The 19914-nt window shown below is 41.3% G+C and overlaps 2 protein-coding genes and 1 non-coding gene across 14 annotated transcripts in view; 1 reads left to right on the forward strand and 2 right to left on the reverse strand.

The window, feature by feature from the left end:
• Trip11 (thyroid hormone receptor interactor 11) overlaps positions 1–9906 on the reverse strand; it is an 81480-nt gene extending 71574 nt beyond the window's left edge. Inside the window, exons 1-2 of one of the 5 annotated variants that reach the window (XM_052738802.1) lie at positions 9387–9906; positions 2407–2468 (exon numbers count right to left, since the gene is read on the reverse strand). In XM_052738802.1, coding sequence (XP_052594762.1) covers positions 2407–2468; positions 9387–9525 — 201 coding nt within the window. In that variant the 5' untranslated portion in view covers positions 9526–9906. The remainder of the gene's footprint in view (positions 1–2406; positions 2469–9386) is intronic. The other 4 variants (XM_052738801.1, XM_052738803.1, XM_052738800.1 and 1 more) reach the window with 4 other exon arrangements.
• A 1959-nt stretch (positions 9907–11865) lies between these two features.
• LOC128111291 (U6 spliceosomal RNA) lies at positions 11866–11973 on the forward strand. The gene has a single exon (XR_008218557.1). It is a non-coding gene; the product is annotated as a U6 spliceosomal RNA (small nuclear RNA).
• Positions 11974–14338: 2365 nt separating this feature from the next.
• The window catches only part of Atxn3 (ataxin 3), a 38388-nt gene continuing 32812 nt past the window's right edge, over positions 14339–19914 (reverse strand). For 4 of the 8 annotated variants that reach the window (XM_052738810.1, XM_052738807.1, XM_052738808.1 and 1 more), the window contains one exon: positions 14339–18814. In XM_052738810.1, the coding sequence (XP_052594770.1) occupies positions 18717–18814 (98 nt within the window). In that variant the 3' untranslated portion in view covers positions 14339–18716. The remainder of the gene's footprint in view (positions 18815–19914) is intronic. The other 4 variants (XM_052738813.1, XM_052738806.1, XR_008218358.1 and 1 more) reach the window with 3 other exon arrangements.

The following is a 19914-nucleotide window of genomic DNA, read 5'->3' on the forward strand; positions in this document are numbered from 1 at the left end:
CAGGTAGCCTGGCATATGAAACAGCAAACCACAAGAGACCCTGTCTCAGGTGGACGGTAAGGACAGACAACTGAGGTTGTCCTCCGACCTCCACGTGCTGTGGCACACACATCTGTCTCGCACACACAAAACACCAAAGGTAAAAAATAAAAAGAGCCCTAAGGAATTCGGTCAACCACTCACAGGCAAATCTAATCTCCCCTGGAAACACATTGCTTCCCTTCTAGACTAAAACTTGCTCCCATCACCTTATTTTCGGACATCAGTGAGTCTTGAACAACAACAGATCACAAGGTGACGTAGGTGCTGGAGCAAGGCTAGAACAAGAGCAGGACACAGGCCTATGGAGGCATGTACTTATGCAGACGCAGCAAGAACCGCTCTCATTTACAGTACCAACATAACAGAGCCCTTGTTTCCCTCTGGTATTTGAGTATATCAAATGAGGAAGTGGCTTACAGGGGGTAGATGTGTCTACCCAAATAAATATTTCTAAACTCTAGAACTATACTTGCCATAGATAATATGGCCATAAAAAGCATTAAAGGGACTGAGATCTACAGGACAGAAGACTTCTATTTCCTTTCTTAGACTCAGTACAAAGCAGACATTATTCAAGTAGGTTCATCTTTCTCACTTTCCCCCAAAATACACACTGGCACATTCCCTTAAGTTACAGCAGCATGTACACTCTGCTGCTAACTTTCCTGGGTGGGTCTGTACCAATGAGGGCCTCCTCAAGGATTTTCTACCTCGGTCTTATTAAGAACTCACGTGCCACTGCCGCACTTGTGCTCCTTATCAAGTGACTATGCTAAGGTCTCAAAATGCCACCACAATGCTATCTTCTAGAGGCTCAGTGCTAATGTCCCTCTCTCACAAGTCCCTCCTCTACTTTCAAATTCCACAATCTCACCTTGATATCCTAGACCAGAGTTCAACAAGACTTGTTAGGAAATATTGTCTTAGCATCTAGATTCAGTGTTCTCTTTTTATAGGCTTAGAATTGAGGGAATCATGCTTACCACAATCCTCTAAGAACATCTCTTGCTACAACACTAAGTGTTCTTTTGCTGTTCTTATCCCAAGGCTAAATTGTTGAGCTCTGATAGTCCTTTACAATAGCTCCCACTCTGAAATCCTTTTCATTTCTTTAGGGCTTTCCTTTGAACTTTTCCAAGCTTTTCTCATTCCTATTAAGTATAATATAATGTCCAGAATTAGTCACAACTACACATTGACTCATAAGAAACAAATCAGTAAAGTTATCTTATTATTCCTATATTCTTAACTTCTTTGCTCCAAGTATTACATTATTATTCTAATGTTAGGAAATTTTAAACTCTAGATTAAACAGAATTCCATTTTTCATATGTTAAATGGGCCACTAGTTAGGTGTGATGGCTCAAGCCTTGTGGTTGTTTAAATACAAATACCCCCCATAGGCTCATACATTTGAATGCTTAGTCATCAGGGTGCAGCACTACCTGAAAAGGATTAGGAGGTGTGGCCTCGTTGGAGGAAGTGTGTCACTGGAGGTGGGATCTGAGGTTTCAAAAACCCACACTAGGTGGTGTCTTTCTCTCTGCCTGTGAATCAGGATGTAGCTCTCAACTACTTCTCCAGCACCATGCAGGCCATGCCTGCTGCCATGCTTACCACCATGATGATAATGGACTAAACCTCTGAAACTGGAAGCTAGCCCCCAATTAAATGTTTTATTTTATAAGAGTTACTTTGGCCATGGTGTCTCTTCATAGCAATAGAACATTGACTACAACAGGGCTGTTAGCCCAACATTCAGGAGGCTGAGGCAAGACCATCAGTTCAAGAACAGCTTGGGCTATACAGGAAACCTTAGCTCGAAAAGCAAAGTAAAAGAAAATAACAGATAATAAGCAAAAACAAAAAAATGTGCCGGGCAGTGGTGGCACACGTCTTTAATCCCAGTACTCGGGAGACAGAGCCAGGCAGATCTCTGTGAGTTCGAGGCCAGCCTGGTCTACAGAGTGAGATCCAGGACAGGCACCAAAACCACACAGAGAAGCCCTGTCTTGAACAAAAACCAAAAACAAAACCAAAAAACAAACAAATGTACCATTACAACGTGGCACACTGCTGGATAATGTCAATGATAAACTTTTACCACAACTATTTCTACATTTAGCAGTTTTCCTACTTCTAATAAATAGAAGTAGAAATGAGACTATAAAAGAACCAACCATGGCAAACATAGACATTCTTTACTTAGGGGAGATTCGAAACAGACAAGACAAAACAAAACCCTGAGAACAGGAAAGGCTGAAAGGTGAGATGATGCATTTAAAAATTCTGAAAGTTTCAGTAACTTTCACAGCTTCAAAAGAGAAAACCTGAAGTTTGACAACTGTCTTTAATTGTCCTTACCTCTGATCTTAAGACTGAATGAGTAGCTTCATTTTCCTCTCTCCCGGAATTGAGCAAATCTGCTACAAAACAAACAGTATATACTGAATATTTGATTAACACCATATGGAGCAATAAACAGTTGTTTTGTGGGGTGGGACTGGTGTTAAGGGACTGAATCCTGGGCCTAGTCCACGTCAGTCAAGTGCTCCACCACTGAGCTGTATCTCCAACCCTGAAGAGGCCTCTGGAAAGCTTAGTCAGAAGAAGTACTATTCCATCTTTACCAGGACTTCCCTAATGATGTTCTTCACTACCATACAGGCTACCCTTTCTTACTCTCTCCTACACCTTAACAGGTATGGCTTGACCCCTTGGAAACATTCTTTAAATTTTTGTTGTATGAGATTTGAAGTTTTTTTTTTTCTGTGTAACAGCCCTGTCTGTACTGGAACTCACTCTATAGATCAGGCTGGCTTCAAACTCAGAGATCTGCCTGCCTCTGTCTCCCAAGTGCTGGGATTAAAGGGGTGTGCGACCACTGCCCAGTTTTTAATAAACTTGAAGTTTTTAATAAACTTCTCTTTTTGCAGTGTGGTGGTGGCACACGCCTTTAGCCCCAGTTCTCAGGAGGCAGAAGCAGGCAGATCTATGTGAGGTTAAGGCCACCCTGATCTACAAAGCGAGTTCCACGACAGCCAGGGCTGTTATACAGAGAAACCCTGTCTGGAAAAACCAAATAAATAAATAAACATAAAATGTACTCAACTGGAGCTTACAGTTTACTTTTACCTTCTAGCCCTAAGACTATAAAATTAATGACCTATAATTAAAACATAAAAATATTCTGAGAATACTTAGGAGTAACACAAACATAATTCATTAAAAATAGGGATGAGGGGCCAGAAAGATGTCTCAAAGAGTAAAAGTCCTAACCCCTTGAGTCAATCCCTAAAATCTACATGAAAAGCCAGATGAGGTACCTGAAACCTGTAATGCAACATTCCTGTGTCAAGATGAGAGAGAGAGAGAAGGAGAGGGAGAGGGAGAGGGAGAGGGAGAGGGAGAGGGAGAGGGAGAGGGAGAGAAGAGAAGAGAAGAGAAGAGAAGAGAAGAGAAGAGAAGAGAAGAGAAGAGAAGAGAAGAGAAGAGAAAAGAGAGAATTAATAGCTCATTTATACAGTGCAATGGCAGGAACAAGAGACCTTGATTCAAAAACCTAGTGGATGGAGAGAATTACTCCTAAAAAGTTGTCCTCTGACCTCTATACACGCCAGAGCATGCACATGCACATATGTGCTCTCTTCTCCTCTCTCTCCCCTCCCCCTTCCGCCCTCCCTCTGTGTGTGTGTGTGTGTGTGTGTGTGTCTCACTTATACTCATGCACACATACACAATAAATCTTTAAAAAAAAAAAGGATGAAATCATTCTGACTTCTTAAGGGTAGTCAAAGGACTGAGAGCTATAGCTCAGATGGTACTGAGCACATTCAAAGCCCTGACTCAATACCCAGTACCAAAGAATAAATGAATCTGGGGTGCAGGGGAAGTACAATCCCAAAACTTTAAGAGACTATAGAAAAAGAACCTGAGATGGAGGCCAGCCTGCAGTATAGAACAAAACCCTGTTTCAAACAAATAAGTGGATAAAAATTAAAAATAAATAAATTAGTAAACATAGTCAGGGTCCAGGAATGCCAAATGGCACCACTAATCCTGCTGGAAACTGTCATCTATACAGTTACATTCTTTTTCCTGTGGGTACTACTGTTTTCCCACTACTAAACACTATACATCTAAACATTATAAGAAGAAGACAGGGCAGAAGATAGAGCTTTGAAGTAGAGCTGCTTGCTTAGTCAAGGTCCTGGGCTTGACCCTACAATAAAAAGTAAACAAAAGGCCCGGGCTAGAGAAATGGCTCAGAAATTAAGACTACCAGCTCCTCTTCCAGAGGATCCGAGTTCTGTTGCCATTATCCTCATCAGGCAACTCACAACCACCTATATATAACTCCAAATCCAGGAGTCCAATACCATCTTCTGGCCTTGAACGGTACCACACATACATGTGGCATACACATACATACACAATAAATAAATAAACAAACAAACAATATTTTCATTTAGAAGAGCATTAACACTTTAAAAAAATAAGGCCTGGCGCTTGCCTTTAATCCCAGCACTTGGGAGGCAGAGGCAGGCAGATCTCTGTGAGTTCAAGGCCAGCCTGGTCTACAGAGTGAGTTCCAGGACAGTCAGGGCTACACAGAAAAACTCTGTCTTGAAAAACTAAAAATAATAACAGTAATAATAATAAATATTATAAACATAACTTCCCAGAACTACCATTTATTAAAACACACACACACACACACACACACACACACACACACACACACACACACACACGGCATGCTTATAAATTAGAGTGACATTTGTGAAAACCACAAGGCAGGATTGCTTTGATAGGTGTTGGACATCTTGCTTGAAACTCAGTTTAAAAGGAATGCCTAATGTTATCCTCAAGAGAATGAAGTAAGATCTAATTTGTTTAGGAAAGTAATTGCTAAAAGTAGCAACTGTGGGCTGGAGAGATGGCTCAGAGGTTAAGAGCACCAACTGCTCTTCCAGAGGTCCTGAGTTCAATTCCCAGCACCTACATGGTGGCTTGATCTGGCGCCCTCTTCTGTATATATAATAAATAAATAAATCTTTTAAAAAAAAAAAAAAGTAGCAACTGTATCAAAGAGGGGCTTGAAAATCAAGTTTATGCAAACTACCTTGGCTATCCATGCAACCCACCCTCTCAACCAGCTTTATAAAAACTCCCCACCATTTCTCTTTCTAGTGCTGGGGATCCAACCCAGGGCCTGTGTGCAAGGTTCCCTGCTCCAATCCTGCCTTTAACAAGTCTTACGACAGGAAAATAAACAACAGCAGCAACCCCTTGGCCTTCTCAGTGAGGGAAAACCTGACACCTGCCTGTGTGTTCAGTGCTTGCTATTTGCTGGGCACAGTCCTAGATAACATACATTCAGGATCTCATTTAATTCTCTCATTTACAAATGATGTGCTTATTCCTTTTGAACAGATAAGGAAATTCCCTTTTGTAAATGTATGAATGTGTGCCTGAGTGTATGCATGTATGCTGCACACATGCAGGAGCCCCTGGAGATCCTAAGGGGGTTGAGATTCCCTGGAACTGGAGTTAAAAGTAGTTGTAAACTGACATGTGAGTACTGGTAATCAAACCTGGGTCAAAAGCAGTAAGTAATCTTAATGACTGAGCCATCTCTCCAGCCCAGAAACTGTGTTAGAGATAAGTATTTAATAATTTGTCAAAGATCCCACAACTTGTAGTGTATTAAAAAAAAAAAAAAAAAACAAAACTGAATCTGTCAATCTAATTTAAAAGCCCAAGTTCTCTGTGCTTATCATGCACAAGACCCTGGATTCCAATACCCAGTAGCCCTGAGGGTAAAAAAATTAATAAATAAAACCCCAAACACAACTAAAAGCCCAAGTTCTTAACCTTGACTATAATAAAGTGGCAGAAAAGCAACCTTCTAATATTGTAAATATGGATGGTTTTCAAAATATATTTAAAGTGCTATTTGGGGGTTATTTTTTTTGTTCATTGCTGACATAGAGTTGACACTAAATATCTGAATGTCTTAATAAACTCTACTCCAAACTAATTTTTTTAAAGTTTCAACAACAAAACAGGTATTAATCAAGTCTTACATAATACGAAGGGAAATTTTTTTATTGAACATCAACAATAGCATACAAAAGAAGATGTCCTATGCTGGTTAATATATATAGGAAGGAGAAAAAAAAATCCCCTTGTGGTGATTTTAATGAGAATGGCCCCCAAAGGTTCATATATTTGAATGTTTGGTTCCCAGGTGGTAGAACTATCTGGGAAGGATTAGGAGGTGTGGCCTTGCTGGAGGAAGTGTGTCACTTCAGGCAGGCTTGGAGGTTTCAAAAGCCCATGCCATTCCCAGTTAGCTCTCCCTCTTTCTGCCTGGTGCTTGTGGATCAGATGTATGCTCTCAGCTACTGCTCCAGCACCATGCCTGCTTGCCTGCTGCCATGCTCCCTGCCATGACGGCCATAGACTCTATCCATCTGGAACCTTCAGTCTCCAAAGTAAGTGCTTTCTTTTATAAGTTGCCTTGGCCATGGTGTTTTGTCACAGCAATACGAAAATAACTAACACCCCTTCTTATACATCAAGGAAAAAGACAAACTATCACTCAGTATCATTAGTGCTATCAGACAGTAATACACAAAGCTCTGTTAGAATACAGAACACCAACCAACTCAGACTTTCACGAAGTCCGTGATATATAAGCAGGGCTGTATGTATAGAAAAACTGTTTTCCAGACCAAGGAGGGTAAAGGAGGAAGTAGAGAAGACTTTCCATTCAGAGTCTTGGGATGGTGGGTAAACCTGCCACAGTTCTGTGTGGCAGACTGCACGTGTTTATATACAACAGTAGGTATGGAAACTGGTACGGCAACTAGAAAAGACAGTTTGAATCCAGAGAGAACAGGTCTTTGACCACCCCAAAATAAGAGGTTTGGTTTTTTTCTGTAAGTCAAGAAACTTTTAAGCAAATTTATTTTTAGACTGGCATGTAGCATGAATCTTAAAAAGTCTTATCAATAAACAAACCCAGTGCCAGTTATTAGGGTAAATGCTGGAAGATCAGAGAAGCAGAACAAGCCACAGCTTCCTCACTGGCAGTACAAGAGAAAATGAATTAAGAACCAGACCTGAAGAGAGACAGAATCTGAGCTAGCGCAGCAGTTATAAAGAAAAAGGAAAAGTATGACACAGGATGAACAAGATTTGGTGGCCAATTTGAAGTAGATGAACAAAAAAGACGCAAAACAAAGATGATAAAGATTTCTAGGTCAGGAAGATTAGCAGCTAGCCAAATCACTAAAATTGAGACTATAAGTCAGGCTTGGTGGTGCACACCTGTAATCCTAGTGCCCTGCAGGCAGATCTGTTCTGGGCCTGCCAGGGCTTCAGAGTTCAGAAAACAAATCAAACAAACTTTTGATTTGAGACTATATGAAGGTGAGGCAGGAGAAATGCTATTTGAGGTCAGCCTTGGGCTAGAGTACAAGTGCCAGGACAGTCTGGGCTACAAAATAAGACCTTGTCTCTAAAAGAAAAAAGGAAAAAAAAAAAAGTAGGGGTTTTGTTGTTTTGAGACTACAGGAAGCTCTCTGCTGAGAAAAACACAATAAACTCTACATCAGGTTGGGGTGCCTATTTTCCAGTTTAAGGTCAAAGAAATACTCTTATTCCCATCTGTACTACAGTGAGAATCTAGTCTTTCCCATGGCTATTAGCCCTTTTCTGCCTTTAAAGTCCCATGATCTTTTACTGGACACATTCTAACTGTCCCAAGTCATGAACCTTCCACTCAAGGGAAGCCCAAGCGTAAAATGGGTTTGGGCAGCAACCCAGTTTTCCTTCTAAATATAAGGACTTTTTTCTATCAAACCATTTTACTCTATTTCTAGCAAATACACACGGCTTTAAACCATGATGAAAAAACTGGGGAGTTAAGAGTATAATTCAATAGAGTGTGCTTACCATGCATGAGGCCCTGGGTTCAATCTCTAGCAATTCCTTCCCACAGTGTAAACTACAACAGTAAGTTGTTCATTTATAAAGGAATAAAACTGCCGTAGTGTGGTGATACACACCTGTAATGCCAGCACTGAAAGGCAGAGGCAGGAAGACTGTCAGCTCCAGGCCAGCCTGAGCTGCACAGCAAACCTTGATTAGAACTTTAAAATTGTCTTATTATTATGAGTACAGGTGTTTTCTCTGCACATATGCCTATGGATCATTTGGGCACATAGAGCCTGGTAAGACTCAAAGAGGACATCGGATCCCCTGGAACTGAATGAAGTTAGAAAGAGTTGTGAGCTGCTACTGGATGCTGAGGATCAAACCTGCAAACTCTGAGAGAGCATCCAGCGCTCTTAACCACTGAATTATTTGACCACTCCCTTGATTCAAACTTTTAAAACCCCTATCTTCTCAAAGAAACGGCAAGAATAGTAATAGTAATTAACCTAATCACTGATAACAATTTTAGGTCACTACACATTAGGACAGCAAGACTTTAAAAATGGCTGAAGGAGGCTGGCTAGATGAATCAGTGAATAAAGGCACTTGTCATATAAACCTAATGAACTGAGTTACATACCCAGAGCCCAAACTAAGTGGGGAAGAGAACTCCACAAAGTTGTCTTCTGACCTCTCCACACGTGGGCGCTATGTCACAGACGCCCATACACACACACACACACACACACACACACACACACACACACACCGATAATAATAATTTCTAAAAAAAATTTTTAAGTGAGTGAAGTAGATAAGAGTACTCAAAAGACAAAGTATTTCATTGGTCCTGTCAAAATATGGGAGAAATGTGCAATCGTACACAAAAATATATTTTTAGCTTCAATGTGTCTTCACGATGAGCAAAATTAGAAAACAGTTGAAGAGATAAACAGCCCTATTCCCCTAACAACGTGCTAAAGACAGGACAAGAGTCATCAAATGTTTAATTTAATTATGAGTATTTAAGAAAAAAATAATTGCCATACTATTTTAGCTGTCATAATAAGGGAACAGGATCAAAATCAGATCCGCCCCCCAAACTAAGGCAAAGTAAGAAATAGGATAAACTGCCCAATTAAGATAATATTCGGCGTAAAAGTAGCAGATCCCCTTTACTGAGCTATCCAGGGTTTTCATGGGGAGGAAGGGGAGGGCGAGAACCAGAACTCTCCACCAGTGGTCCTGAAGGCTGGAAAAGCGACTGCGGAGGCAAAGGAAAAGTGTGGAATGACTCCTTCGCCGTCCGCATCTGCCGATGGATAGGCACCCGACCCGGAACCAAGCGGACTTCTCAGGGTCCCAGCTGAGCCCTCCCGCCTCGCTCCAGCTGTTACCTGGCACATCCTCCGTGCCTTCCATCAACATATCCTTCGTGAAGTTTGAAATCTGCCCAGTGAGGGAAGCCAGGCTGCCCCCTACTTGACCCAGAGACTGGCCCAAGCCGGAGCCGAGGCCCCCGAGCCAGGACGACATCGCTGCGGGTGGAAAGAACGACGTCCGCTCCAAATGTCCCTGAACGCCGGGGCTGGTGCCGATCCAGACGCCGAGGACTCGCAGGACGCGGCACTCCCACCAACAGCCGCGTCAGAAAGCCGAGGCCCGGCCTGGCCCTTCACCAAGGGTTCGCCGCTGTGGACTCCGTGGGCCCCACGAGGCCTCTGCTCATTCCCACGACTTCCCGCCGTACGACTGGAACACTTCTTTCTCAGCTTTAGTGACTTTCCTCAGTTTCCTGGGCCAGTCCTGCCAACTCAACGCCGGCCGCCATGACACCGCCGGGACAGCGGCAACGACCATAGAGCTGCTCCGCGATGGCGTAGAAGGGCCGCTGCCAGATGCGCCCTAGGCGCGAAGGACTGTGGGATTGAGGAGGACTGCGTATGGGCGGGCAGGACTGATAGCTTGTGGAGGTGGAGATCTAAGAGGCAGCCACAGCCAGGCGTTTGCCAACTTCGCAGCTGCATTTGTTTATAGGCGGAGGCAACCCTTGGAGGACGTCTCCTTAATCCTATCCACAAGAGCTATTGCATTGCAGCGAAACAATTCGACAGGGTCCACCCACCACACTGGAGAGCGACCTCAACACACCCACATTACTCTATTCAACAGCCTCTGCGAGGCTGCTCCGTGCCAGAGCCTTGGAAACGAGGCTACAAAGCTGCAAAAGCGGGCTGCAATTCAAGAGTCCAAGCAGAAGCACGTTTTTGGTTTTGTTTTGTTTTCGGTTTTTCTTGACAGGGTTTCTCTGAGTAGCATTGGCTGTCCTGGAACTCTTAGATCCACCTGCCTCTACCTCCCGAGTGCTGGGATTGAAAGCATGTGCCACCACTGTCGGGCTTTTTTTTTTTTTTTTTTTTTTTTTTTTTAACCAGTTACCCTGTACTTAAAGGAACATTGGGAATAAACCCAGTTTGTAGAATATGATAACCCCTATACCGAATTATATCTTCCTGGAATCTGAATAATCTTACCGTATATCTATTTGGGTTTAGGGGCGCCTTCAGGGGATTTTCAGCTTCTGTGTCCCAGAGCAAGGAATTGGACAGAAACATGAGGATAGTAGCAAGAAAGGTGAGAAAATGCATCGAGAGAAAAAAAAAAAAAACACCCACAAACCCAAGAAAATAAACAAACCAGAACATTGTAGTGGTGGCGTTGATGAGCTACACATTCAGCTTGATTTGATGGAGAATTTCTGGTGCTGAGGATTAAAATCAGAGACTTGTGCACACCATGCATATAGACTTAGCTACACCCTCAACCTTTGTTTGAGACAGGAGCTCCTGTAACCCAGGTTGGCTTGGAACTGATGACCCTTCTGCTTCTACCTCCTGAGTACTGGAATTACAAGTATGTACCATCTTGTGCGTCTTTTAAATGTAGCATACACAATCCTCAAATGATTAACGTGTCTACTGTTATTCTGGGCACTAGGGGTGTAAGAGAAGATAAATGGTCTGTGAGCTTATAAAGATTGTGTCCCAATGGGAAGGCACACCTAGACAAAATGTAGTGTTAGACAGGTGGTAATGACTGCCATTAGGGACAACAGTAAGACAGGGTAAGGACAATATGGGCATGACATGGTAAGTGGAGCACTGGTAATGCAGACAATGGTTAAGGCCTCGATAAGGTAATTTTGAATAGAGACTTGAAATAAGTTAGAGACACAGATATATGGGGGAAAACAGACCAGTCAGGAAGATAAAACTGAATACAAAGTCCTTTAGACAGGAGTACCCTGATCTAACGTATTACCCTGATAAGTAGCATGATATGCTATCTTGGATGTGCTTCAAAGAGACAGAGAGAACATGAAACAAGAATTGTCAGAAACCAGGTTGGAAATGGCTCAGTTAAGCGAGTGCTTATTTTACAGACATGAGGACCTGAGTTTGATCACCAGACCCCACATAAAAAAATATTAAGGCATGGTAGGACATATGTGTGCCACAATGCTGGGCAGAGGCAGGAAGACCACTGGGGCTCATTGGCCAGCCAGGCTAGCCTAACTGGTGAGTTCTAGGTCAGTAAAAGACACAGTCTCAAAGGAATATATAGCTTTCCTGAGGGTGACAAAGTTGTCTTCTGGCTTCCACACACACTCACAAACATGCACACACATACATTTAGAAAGATTGTCAGAGCCGGGTGGTGGTGGCACACACCTTAGCATTCATGAGGCAGAGACAGGCAGATCTTTGTGATTTTGAGGCCAGTCTGGTCTAAAGAGTGAGTTCCAGTACAGCCAGGGCTACACAGAGAAACCCTGTCCTGAAAAAACAAAACAAAACACAACACAACAAAAAAAAAGTGTTTACATCAACAGCACATATACTAAAATTAGGATGATACAGAGAGGATTAGCATGGCCCCATGTGAAAGGATGACACACAAATTCTTTCCAAAAAAAAGAATTGTCAGAGGCAAGGCATGGTGGTTTATGCCTTTAATACCAGCATTCAGGAGGTAAGTGGATCTATGAGCCCCAGGCCAGCCTGGTCTACATAGCAAGCTCAAAGCCAGCCAGAGTAAGATGGTGAGACCCTGTCTCAAAAAGTAAATGATAAAATATTGTCAGATATCAGTCATTATTGAAATTGGGTTGAGAACATAGCTGTTCATTGTACTAATCTTGCTTACACACACACACACACACACACACACGCACGCACGCACGCACGCACGCACGCACGCACGCACGCACGCGCGCACGCCTGAATTTTATTCTAGTAAGCTTAAAAACATACATTTGCTAACATTTGACTTTAAAATGCTGTTCTAGTTTGGTTTCCTGTTGCCGTGAAAAAACACCATGGCCAAAAGCAAGTTGGAGGAAAGGGTTTATTTCATCTTACAACTCCCAGGTTACAATCTATCACTGAGAAAGTCAGGGCAGGAACTCGAGGCAGGAACTTGAAGGCAAGAACTGGAGCAGACATTATGGAGGAGGGTTACTCACCAGCTCACTCCCTGTCCATGATCAGCCTTTTCTTATATAGTACAGGCCCACCTGCCTAGGGATGGTACCACCCACAATGGCTGATCCTCCTGTATCAATTAGTTTAAAGCAAAAAACAAAAAACACCCCGCAGACATGGCCACAGGCCACTCTGATGGAGGCAATTCTTTAGTTGAAGTTCCCTCTTCCCAGGCAGTCAAGCTGACATCCAAGATTAGTCATCACAGATGACTCTTCCCTTTCCTGCCAAACACCCCCATAGTTAGCCTGAATGTTCCCGATCATCATTCAGGAAGTTGCCAACACAGCACAATTAAACATATCACATCAGAGAGAAGCCCCATGCCTTAGTGGTTCCAAGCAGTAAATCTTAAGTCAGAAAAATACTATTAGCTGTGCCATCCCCACCCCCATCTCACTATGTAGCCTGGTTGCCTGGAACTTGCTATCTAGACCAGGCTGGCCTCAAACTCAATAAAGATCCACCTGTCTCTGCCTCCCAAGTACTAAGATTAAAGACATGAGCCACCACTCCCAGCATTTTCTCATTAATACTATATACTACCTATTTCCTTTATGAAAAAATAGATGTGATATTTCTGTATTTCTTATGTCCCTATTCCCTTCCCTTCTGGACTCTAAATAGTGTTACCATAATTACTGAGAAGTCATCAATGTTTACAGTGCATGACTTGGTGTGGTTTGAGTGAGATGTCCTCTGGGGTATTGTTTGACTACTTCGGCCCTAGATGGTGGTACTGTTTACGGAGTTTATGGAACTCTTTAAGAGGTGAGGCCTAGCTACAGCACTAGAGGCAGGACTTAGAAGATTACAGCCCAGCTTCAATACCTGTCTAGTCTTGTTTCTTGATCTGCCAAGATGGGAGATGTGGTAGCTGCCATGATGGCCTGTCCCCTGAGAAACTGTGAGCCCAAACTGGTCATTCCTAAATTGTCTCTTGTCGAGCATTTTGTCACAGTGGCAAGAAAGGCAACTAACAGATTATATACATTGTTCATTGCTACTGAGCCATGTAGTGTAGTAGACATTTCTCTCACAGGCCTTGAGAACATTCATATTCTGAATAAGCAGTATTACTCATGGTTATTTCTAAGAACCTAGAACAATGCATGCTCAATAGTAAGCACACAAACTGTTCACTGAATGCTACATGAATGGACTTTCTCTGTTTCTCGATGACCCGAGAGACAAAGGGTGGCGCAGGTCCCTGGCACGGAGTAGAGAATGGTCAAGAGAAAACAATGCTAGCCAGGCTTAGTAGCACATACCTGCAAACCGAGCACTCAGGAGTCTAAAGCAGATCCCAAAGTAGGAGATCCCAAAGATTCCAAGTCAGTTAGGCTATATAGAAAATGTCTCAAATTAACAAAAATGAGTTATTAATGTGCTTCGTCCCTCAAGGTTAAGAACAATTGAACAAATATTGAAAACCAGATTTCAAGGAAAAATGTGGCATTCTATTCTTGGAAAAGATCTGAGGAGAGGTACAGGTATAAAGGCCACTGGCTTCAGTCTCAAACAATGAAAATTGTGGAAGGCTTGTGTATGTGGGATCAGGTGGTAATGTATTCTGACAGGAATCTGGGAGGGCTCCCCTGGTCTGCTTCATGCATCACTGCAGCTGTATAAAAATATGCAGCTCCAAAGACAGCTTCTCCACGTTCCAGCTACAAGGTCTTGGTATAGTGGGTCTGACAGTGACCTGAAACTGCATTTAGGAAAAGCTCCCACAGGACAGAGATGCAGCTGTGCCTCCCAACATATTGAATAGCAAGGCTACAAAATTAACAAACACAGAAAGGTTAATAGAAAAGCAATCATTCTCTTTATTTAATAATCTCTGATATTTAAAATACAGCTCATTAACATCCACATCAACAGAACCCTCGGTGTTCAACAGTGCTTTGGAAGCCCAGCTTTCGAAGGAGTAGACAGACGGAAGACCTGTGGAGTGGCAGCCCGGAACTCTAGGAGACCGGAACTCTAGGAGACCAGAACTCTAGGAGACCGGGCACATGAGGAAGGGCTGCAGAGTTGGGTCCTGAGCGAACAGCACTGCCACAGTGCATCGTATTGGCCAGAAGACAATGCCTTTTTATTTCACGGCTTTTGCACTTAAGTTTCAAATATTTTATTTATACAGAACAGTCATTTAAAAAAAAAAGTTATTCCTATTTAGTCCAGTGTTGTAGAAATTAGATAATCACATTTCAAATGTCTGTCGTCCTCTTAAAAAAAAAATCCTTAAAAAAATTCCAGGAAACATACCACCTTCAAACTATGCAAGAAACAAGCGAGTATTTCCTAAATAACTGCATTTCCCACACACTTTCCACTAATACCTTATCTGTGACTGCAGTCTTAAAAGTGTGCTGGCACTATTAAACCTCCATAAATTTAGGGAGTATATTATTTTGTGCTAATTCTTAAAATGACAGACCATTATACAAATAAAAAAAATCTTCAAATTAAGAAAAAGTCAATATCCTTTTCATTCACGAAAGACTAAACAAAACTTTTTATTATGTATAACACTTTTAAAAAAATACAAAACCAGTTTGTTTCTTTACCTTATTATTGACAAATTAGGAATAAAGGGAGAGTTTTTGTTTTAAAAATGAAAAACAGAAATTATCCACACTACTGATTAATCTAATCTGTTTTTTCTTAATTAAGGTCACATGTATCGTAGTTCTATACTTCGCAGAGCTAAAATACAGCAGACACTTCACTTTAAAAGTATTTCCTTAAGGCCTCTCTAAATGTAGACTGCATTTTCAACTTTTGTTCCTTTGCAGTGGTAAGGACTGAACTCAAGGCTGGGGTCACTAGGTAACTGCTCTACCATTGAGCACATCCTTGCTGCTGAATTTAAAGCTGGAATCAAAGGTCTGAATCTGAATCCTCTTACTAATTTAAAACATCAGGATTTCCCAGCTTAAGACCTTCAGATAGCAGTCTGGTTCTGCACTACCCAATGTGGATTTGTGCAGGTCACAGGGGCCAGTTGTAAGAATTTAGTAATTCCTGGCACTGTCATGATTTAAAAATAGTACCAAACATGCAAGTATTCAAAATGTGTGGTTTAGACTCTGACATGAATAAAACTTACTTTAATCAACTTGATAATAAAACAATTCAGACTACTCAATTTGAGCATTCTTCCTCATTAACTTTGGCTTCATCAAGAAAAATCAAGTTTGCAGGGGAAAATAAAGCACCACCTTAAATAACACCTGTGACTTGTAAATGATTTGGCCAAGGTCTTAAAAGTTTAGTGCAGAATTTACCTGCACTACTGTATCAAACAATTTATATCAGTGAAATGTCTGCATATCACTGTCTTGTTTTTTGTTTTTTTTTTTTTCTTTTTGATTTGTGGTTTAGGCCAGATGGCAGCTACTCTGGATTTTTAAAATATAAACTCATGACATCCCAAAATAAGAAAGTGGTCTTTCCAAAGTTTATTTTTCTTTTCTTTTCTTTTTTAAACACAAGGTCTCACTGTGCAGCTCTAGCAGGTTTGGAACTCACTATATAGACCAGGCTGGCCTTGAACTCAAAGAGATCTACTGGCCTCTGCCTCCTGAGATCTGGGATTAAAGGCATGCAACACTATGCCTGGCCTTCCAAAGTGTTCTTACACTAGCATATGTACATATTTTATCTGGTGTGTAAGTTACACATTAGAAAAAATGATACCAGTAGTTTAAATATTAAACATTAAGGTGCTCCCAATTGGTAAAAACAGAATGGAAATGTCAGTCAAGTCCACAGCACAACTGTGACCGTGGATTGATTTCCTTGCCCCTGACTGTCATGCAGTGCTGTACATATACAGGCAGCTCCTGGTGTATGAACTAGAGATTCATAGAACTTTTGCACTTTTGTATACTGTGGTTATAAGCATTGGCATCTTTTCATACTGGCTACCCGTTAATAATGAAATCCAGATGTTCAGGTAAGTCTAGGTCAATCCAAAAGAGATGGCAGTTAATAGTGAGTCTGGATTTGCCTTGCCAAATATAACAATTCATAACAAACTAAAAAAAATACACTCAGATATTCAGTGTATGCTAAGTTTCTCTTCAAAATGTCTCTAATAAGATCAACATGCTGTATTTCATAAGTGATTTAACTAGGGTGTGTTACATGAATGTCTTATAAACTCTAAAGTTAAAACTGAAATGCATATTGGCTTTCTCATTTTTCTATCAGATAGCTCATCAATCAAACCGTATGGAAAGTTTGTGATCTTTCAAAGAGAAAAAGAAAGGGCCAATGTCCAGACAATGTGACTGGCACACTGGGGTAGTTACATACTTCAGTCTAACACTTATCTGTGAATAGTAAGAAAGGTCCTAACTCCAACACCCTAAAGTTGCACAATTCTTCTGAAATTTTGCAATTACTAAAAGAAAACTTCATAGATTTTAAAATAAGACTAACTAATTTTTCATAAAGCCAACTCAAAAAAAAAAAAAAAACAGAACCCACTTTAATTGGCACAAAATGATTAAGAAAAAAATTCACCTGTTTTGGAACTGGGGATATAGCTCAGAGGTAGAGTGCCTGCCTAGCACACATGAGGCCCTGGGTCCAATCTCTAGCAAAGCAAAGCAAAACAAGACAATCTGCCCTATCCAAGAAAAAACTACTTCATAATCATAAATAAAAATATTTGTATTTTTTTTGCAGTTAGACAGCAATAAATCCTACATCAAAAACTTTCCCTGATAAAACGTGTGCAGAACACACACCAGTACAGCGATATACCATTCTTCACCTTCCTAAACTGTTGGCTAAAATTTCTTCTTGGATTTTACCTATGTACAAGTCAACATTCAAAAGGGGATAGAGAGGGAGGGAGGGAGAGCAGATATCAGAATCTATGACACCCATGAGACACAGTTAATTTTCACCCAAATCATACCAAAGTATTGACCCAGAGAGACTGTGCATCACAATTAAACAATGTTTATCAAAACTAAGGGCTTTCTTATTTACAGACAGAGCCACTCTGACTTCTGTAATTCTTAAACAATTTAAACATGATTGCAAGGGTCAACCCACAGTATATTTATATATTTTCATTATTAAATTACTTTCACATTCTAGACCACCATCCCAGCAGGCTATATTCCACTTAAAAAAAAAAAAAGAAGAAGCAGGCATCTATATTCCAGGACTTATTGTAACTAGAACATAAAGCTCCTGTCACAATAGAAAAAAACGAAAACAAACCCGACACCAACACTGAAGGCCAAGTTTCTCCTGCAGTACATTCATAGTGGCCGCATGTTAAGTAAGAAGGGAATGTGAAGCCGGGCGGTGGTGGCGCACGCCTTTAATCCCAGCACTCGGAAGGCAGAGCCAGGCGGATCTCTGTGAGTTCAAGGCCAGCCTGGACTACCAAGTGAGTTCCAGGAAAGGCGCAAAGCTACACAGAGAAACCCTGTCTCGAAAAACCAAAAAAAAAAAAAAAAAGAAGGGAATGTGTTTGCTTCTCCCTTTCTCAACTGGAAAAGAAAGGAAACAGGGTGCAGGAAGGATTATAGATGTCAAACAGGACATAACTGGAAACCTTCACAAAGCACCCAGAAAACACATGCTCACACAAAATCCAGCTCATTTAGAGTCAAATACTCGAGCAGAGTTCTGACTTCAGAGTATAGGAATGCACCAAAGTTAACAAACAATAATCCCACTAGAGAGGGCTTAAAAAGTCAAACCTCAGAACAGATTACCATGTTAGAGTTGTGGGAGAATAACCACAACCAGAGATTACATGAAACAGAAGCTCAAGTGAGCCAAGCCACCTCCAATGAAGAGAGAAAATGAAAACAAGAATACAAAATCAAGTTCAATGGCAAGAGCTAGTTAGTTGGTCCACAAAGAGCCAAGAAAACTCCCTAATTTCAGTTAGATATTGCACACTTGAAACACAAAAAGGGACATTTAGAAAACTATCTTAAGTTTCTTTAGTTGCTGACTGCCTCTTTGGCTAGCATCCGGGTCATTACTTAGTCCTATGACATGTTTCTGGCTTTCTTATCCTTTGCTTATAAACCACCAAAGTGTCTTATCTCTTCCAGTGAACACACTGCCAAAGTGGACCTTACACTGTAATCACACAGACAATGTTAGAAAGGATGAGGAGCAAAATGATTTTGAAAGGTATTATTTTTTTCTTTCTGCTTTCAAATTATCTTTAGCAGTTTCTAAAGACATGGTTACAGCTGCCCGGAGTATGTCTTCTTCACTCACACCATCACCTGCTGGGGAAAAAAAAAAAAGAGTTCTCAGAATCATTTCTGGAAGATTCTCAATCATCAAAAGGCAAATATTTGAACTAGAGGTGTAGCTAAGTTGGTAGAGTGCTTGCCCAGCAGGCATGAGACCCTGGGTTCAACCCCAGCATGGCATAAAATCGGGCATGGAGATTCCTGTAATCTTAGTACTCAAGAGATAAAGGCAGGCAAATCAGAAGTTAAGGTTGTCCTTGACTTATAACATTTGAAGCCAGCCCAAATTACATGAAATCTGTCCAAAATGAAGAGAAAAAAGCGCAAACTGTTAGGAAATACATTTCTACTTCTTTTTTTTTTAAATTGAAAACAGATTTTTTTCATATAATGTATTCTTATCATGCTTTCCCCTCCCTCACCTCCTCAGAGATCCTCCCCACCTTCCCACCCCTCCAACTTCATGCTTTCTTTCTCTCTTTAGAAAAGAAACAGTAAAATTTAAAACAAATAAACAAAATCCACAGAACAAAGGAAACAGAAAAAAAAGAAAAAGAAAAAGCACACTAGACATACATACACATGCAGAGAGACACATGCACACAGAAAATCCATAAAAACACAAAATCAGAAAGCATAATAGATAAGCAAATGACCAGTAACGAATAAAAAAAAAAAAAGCAAGTATTAAGAGACAAAAATTCTTTAAAAAGAACACGGAGTTTGTTTGGAGTCGGTCATCTCCCTGGCATGGGGCCTGCCCTTGAATGTGATTTGTATATCCAATGAGACTCCAATGGAGAAAACTAATTTTTCTCCTGCAAGTGGTTGTCAACTGGAGACAGCTTCTGAGGTAGGGTAGATCCTATCTCCCTCCTGGATCAGTGCTGAGACCGTCCTGGACTCGTGCAGGACCCTGTGCATATTCCGCCACCCTCTCTGAGCTTGTGTGTGTCAGCGATGCTCTATCTGGAAGGCATTGTTTTCCTGGTATCTTCCAGCCCCACTGGCTCTTACCATCTTCTGCCACCCCTCCTCAAAGTGCCCTGAGTCCTAAGGGGCAGTTTGAAGGAAACATCCCATTCAGCATTGGGTATTTCAAGGTCTCTCACTCCCTGCACATGGTCCAGTTG

Source organism: Peromyscus californicus, unplaced genomic scaffold (genome assembly GCF_007827085.1).
Source record: "Peromyscus californicus insignis strain IS unplaced genomic scaffold, ASM782708v3 Scaffold_15__1_contigs__length_86483966, whole genome shotgun sequence".
Classification (NCBI taxonomy): domain Eukaryota; kingdom Metazoa; phylum Chordata; class Mammalia; order Rodentia; family Cricetidae; genus Peromyscus; species Peromyscus californicus.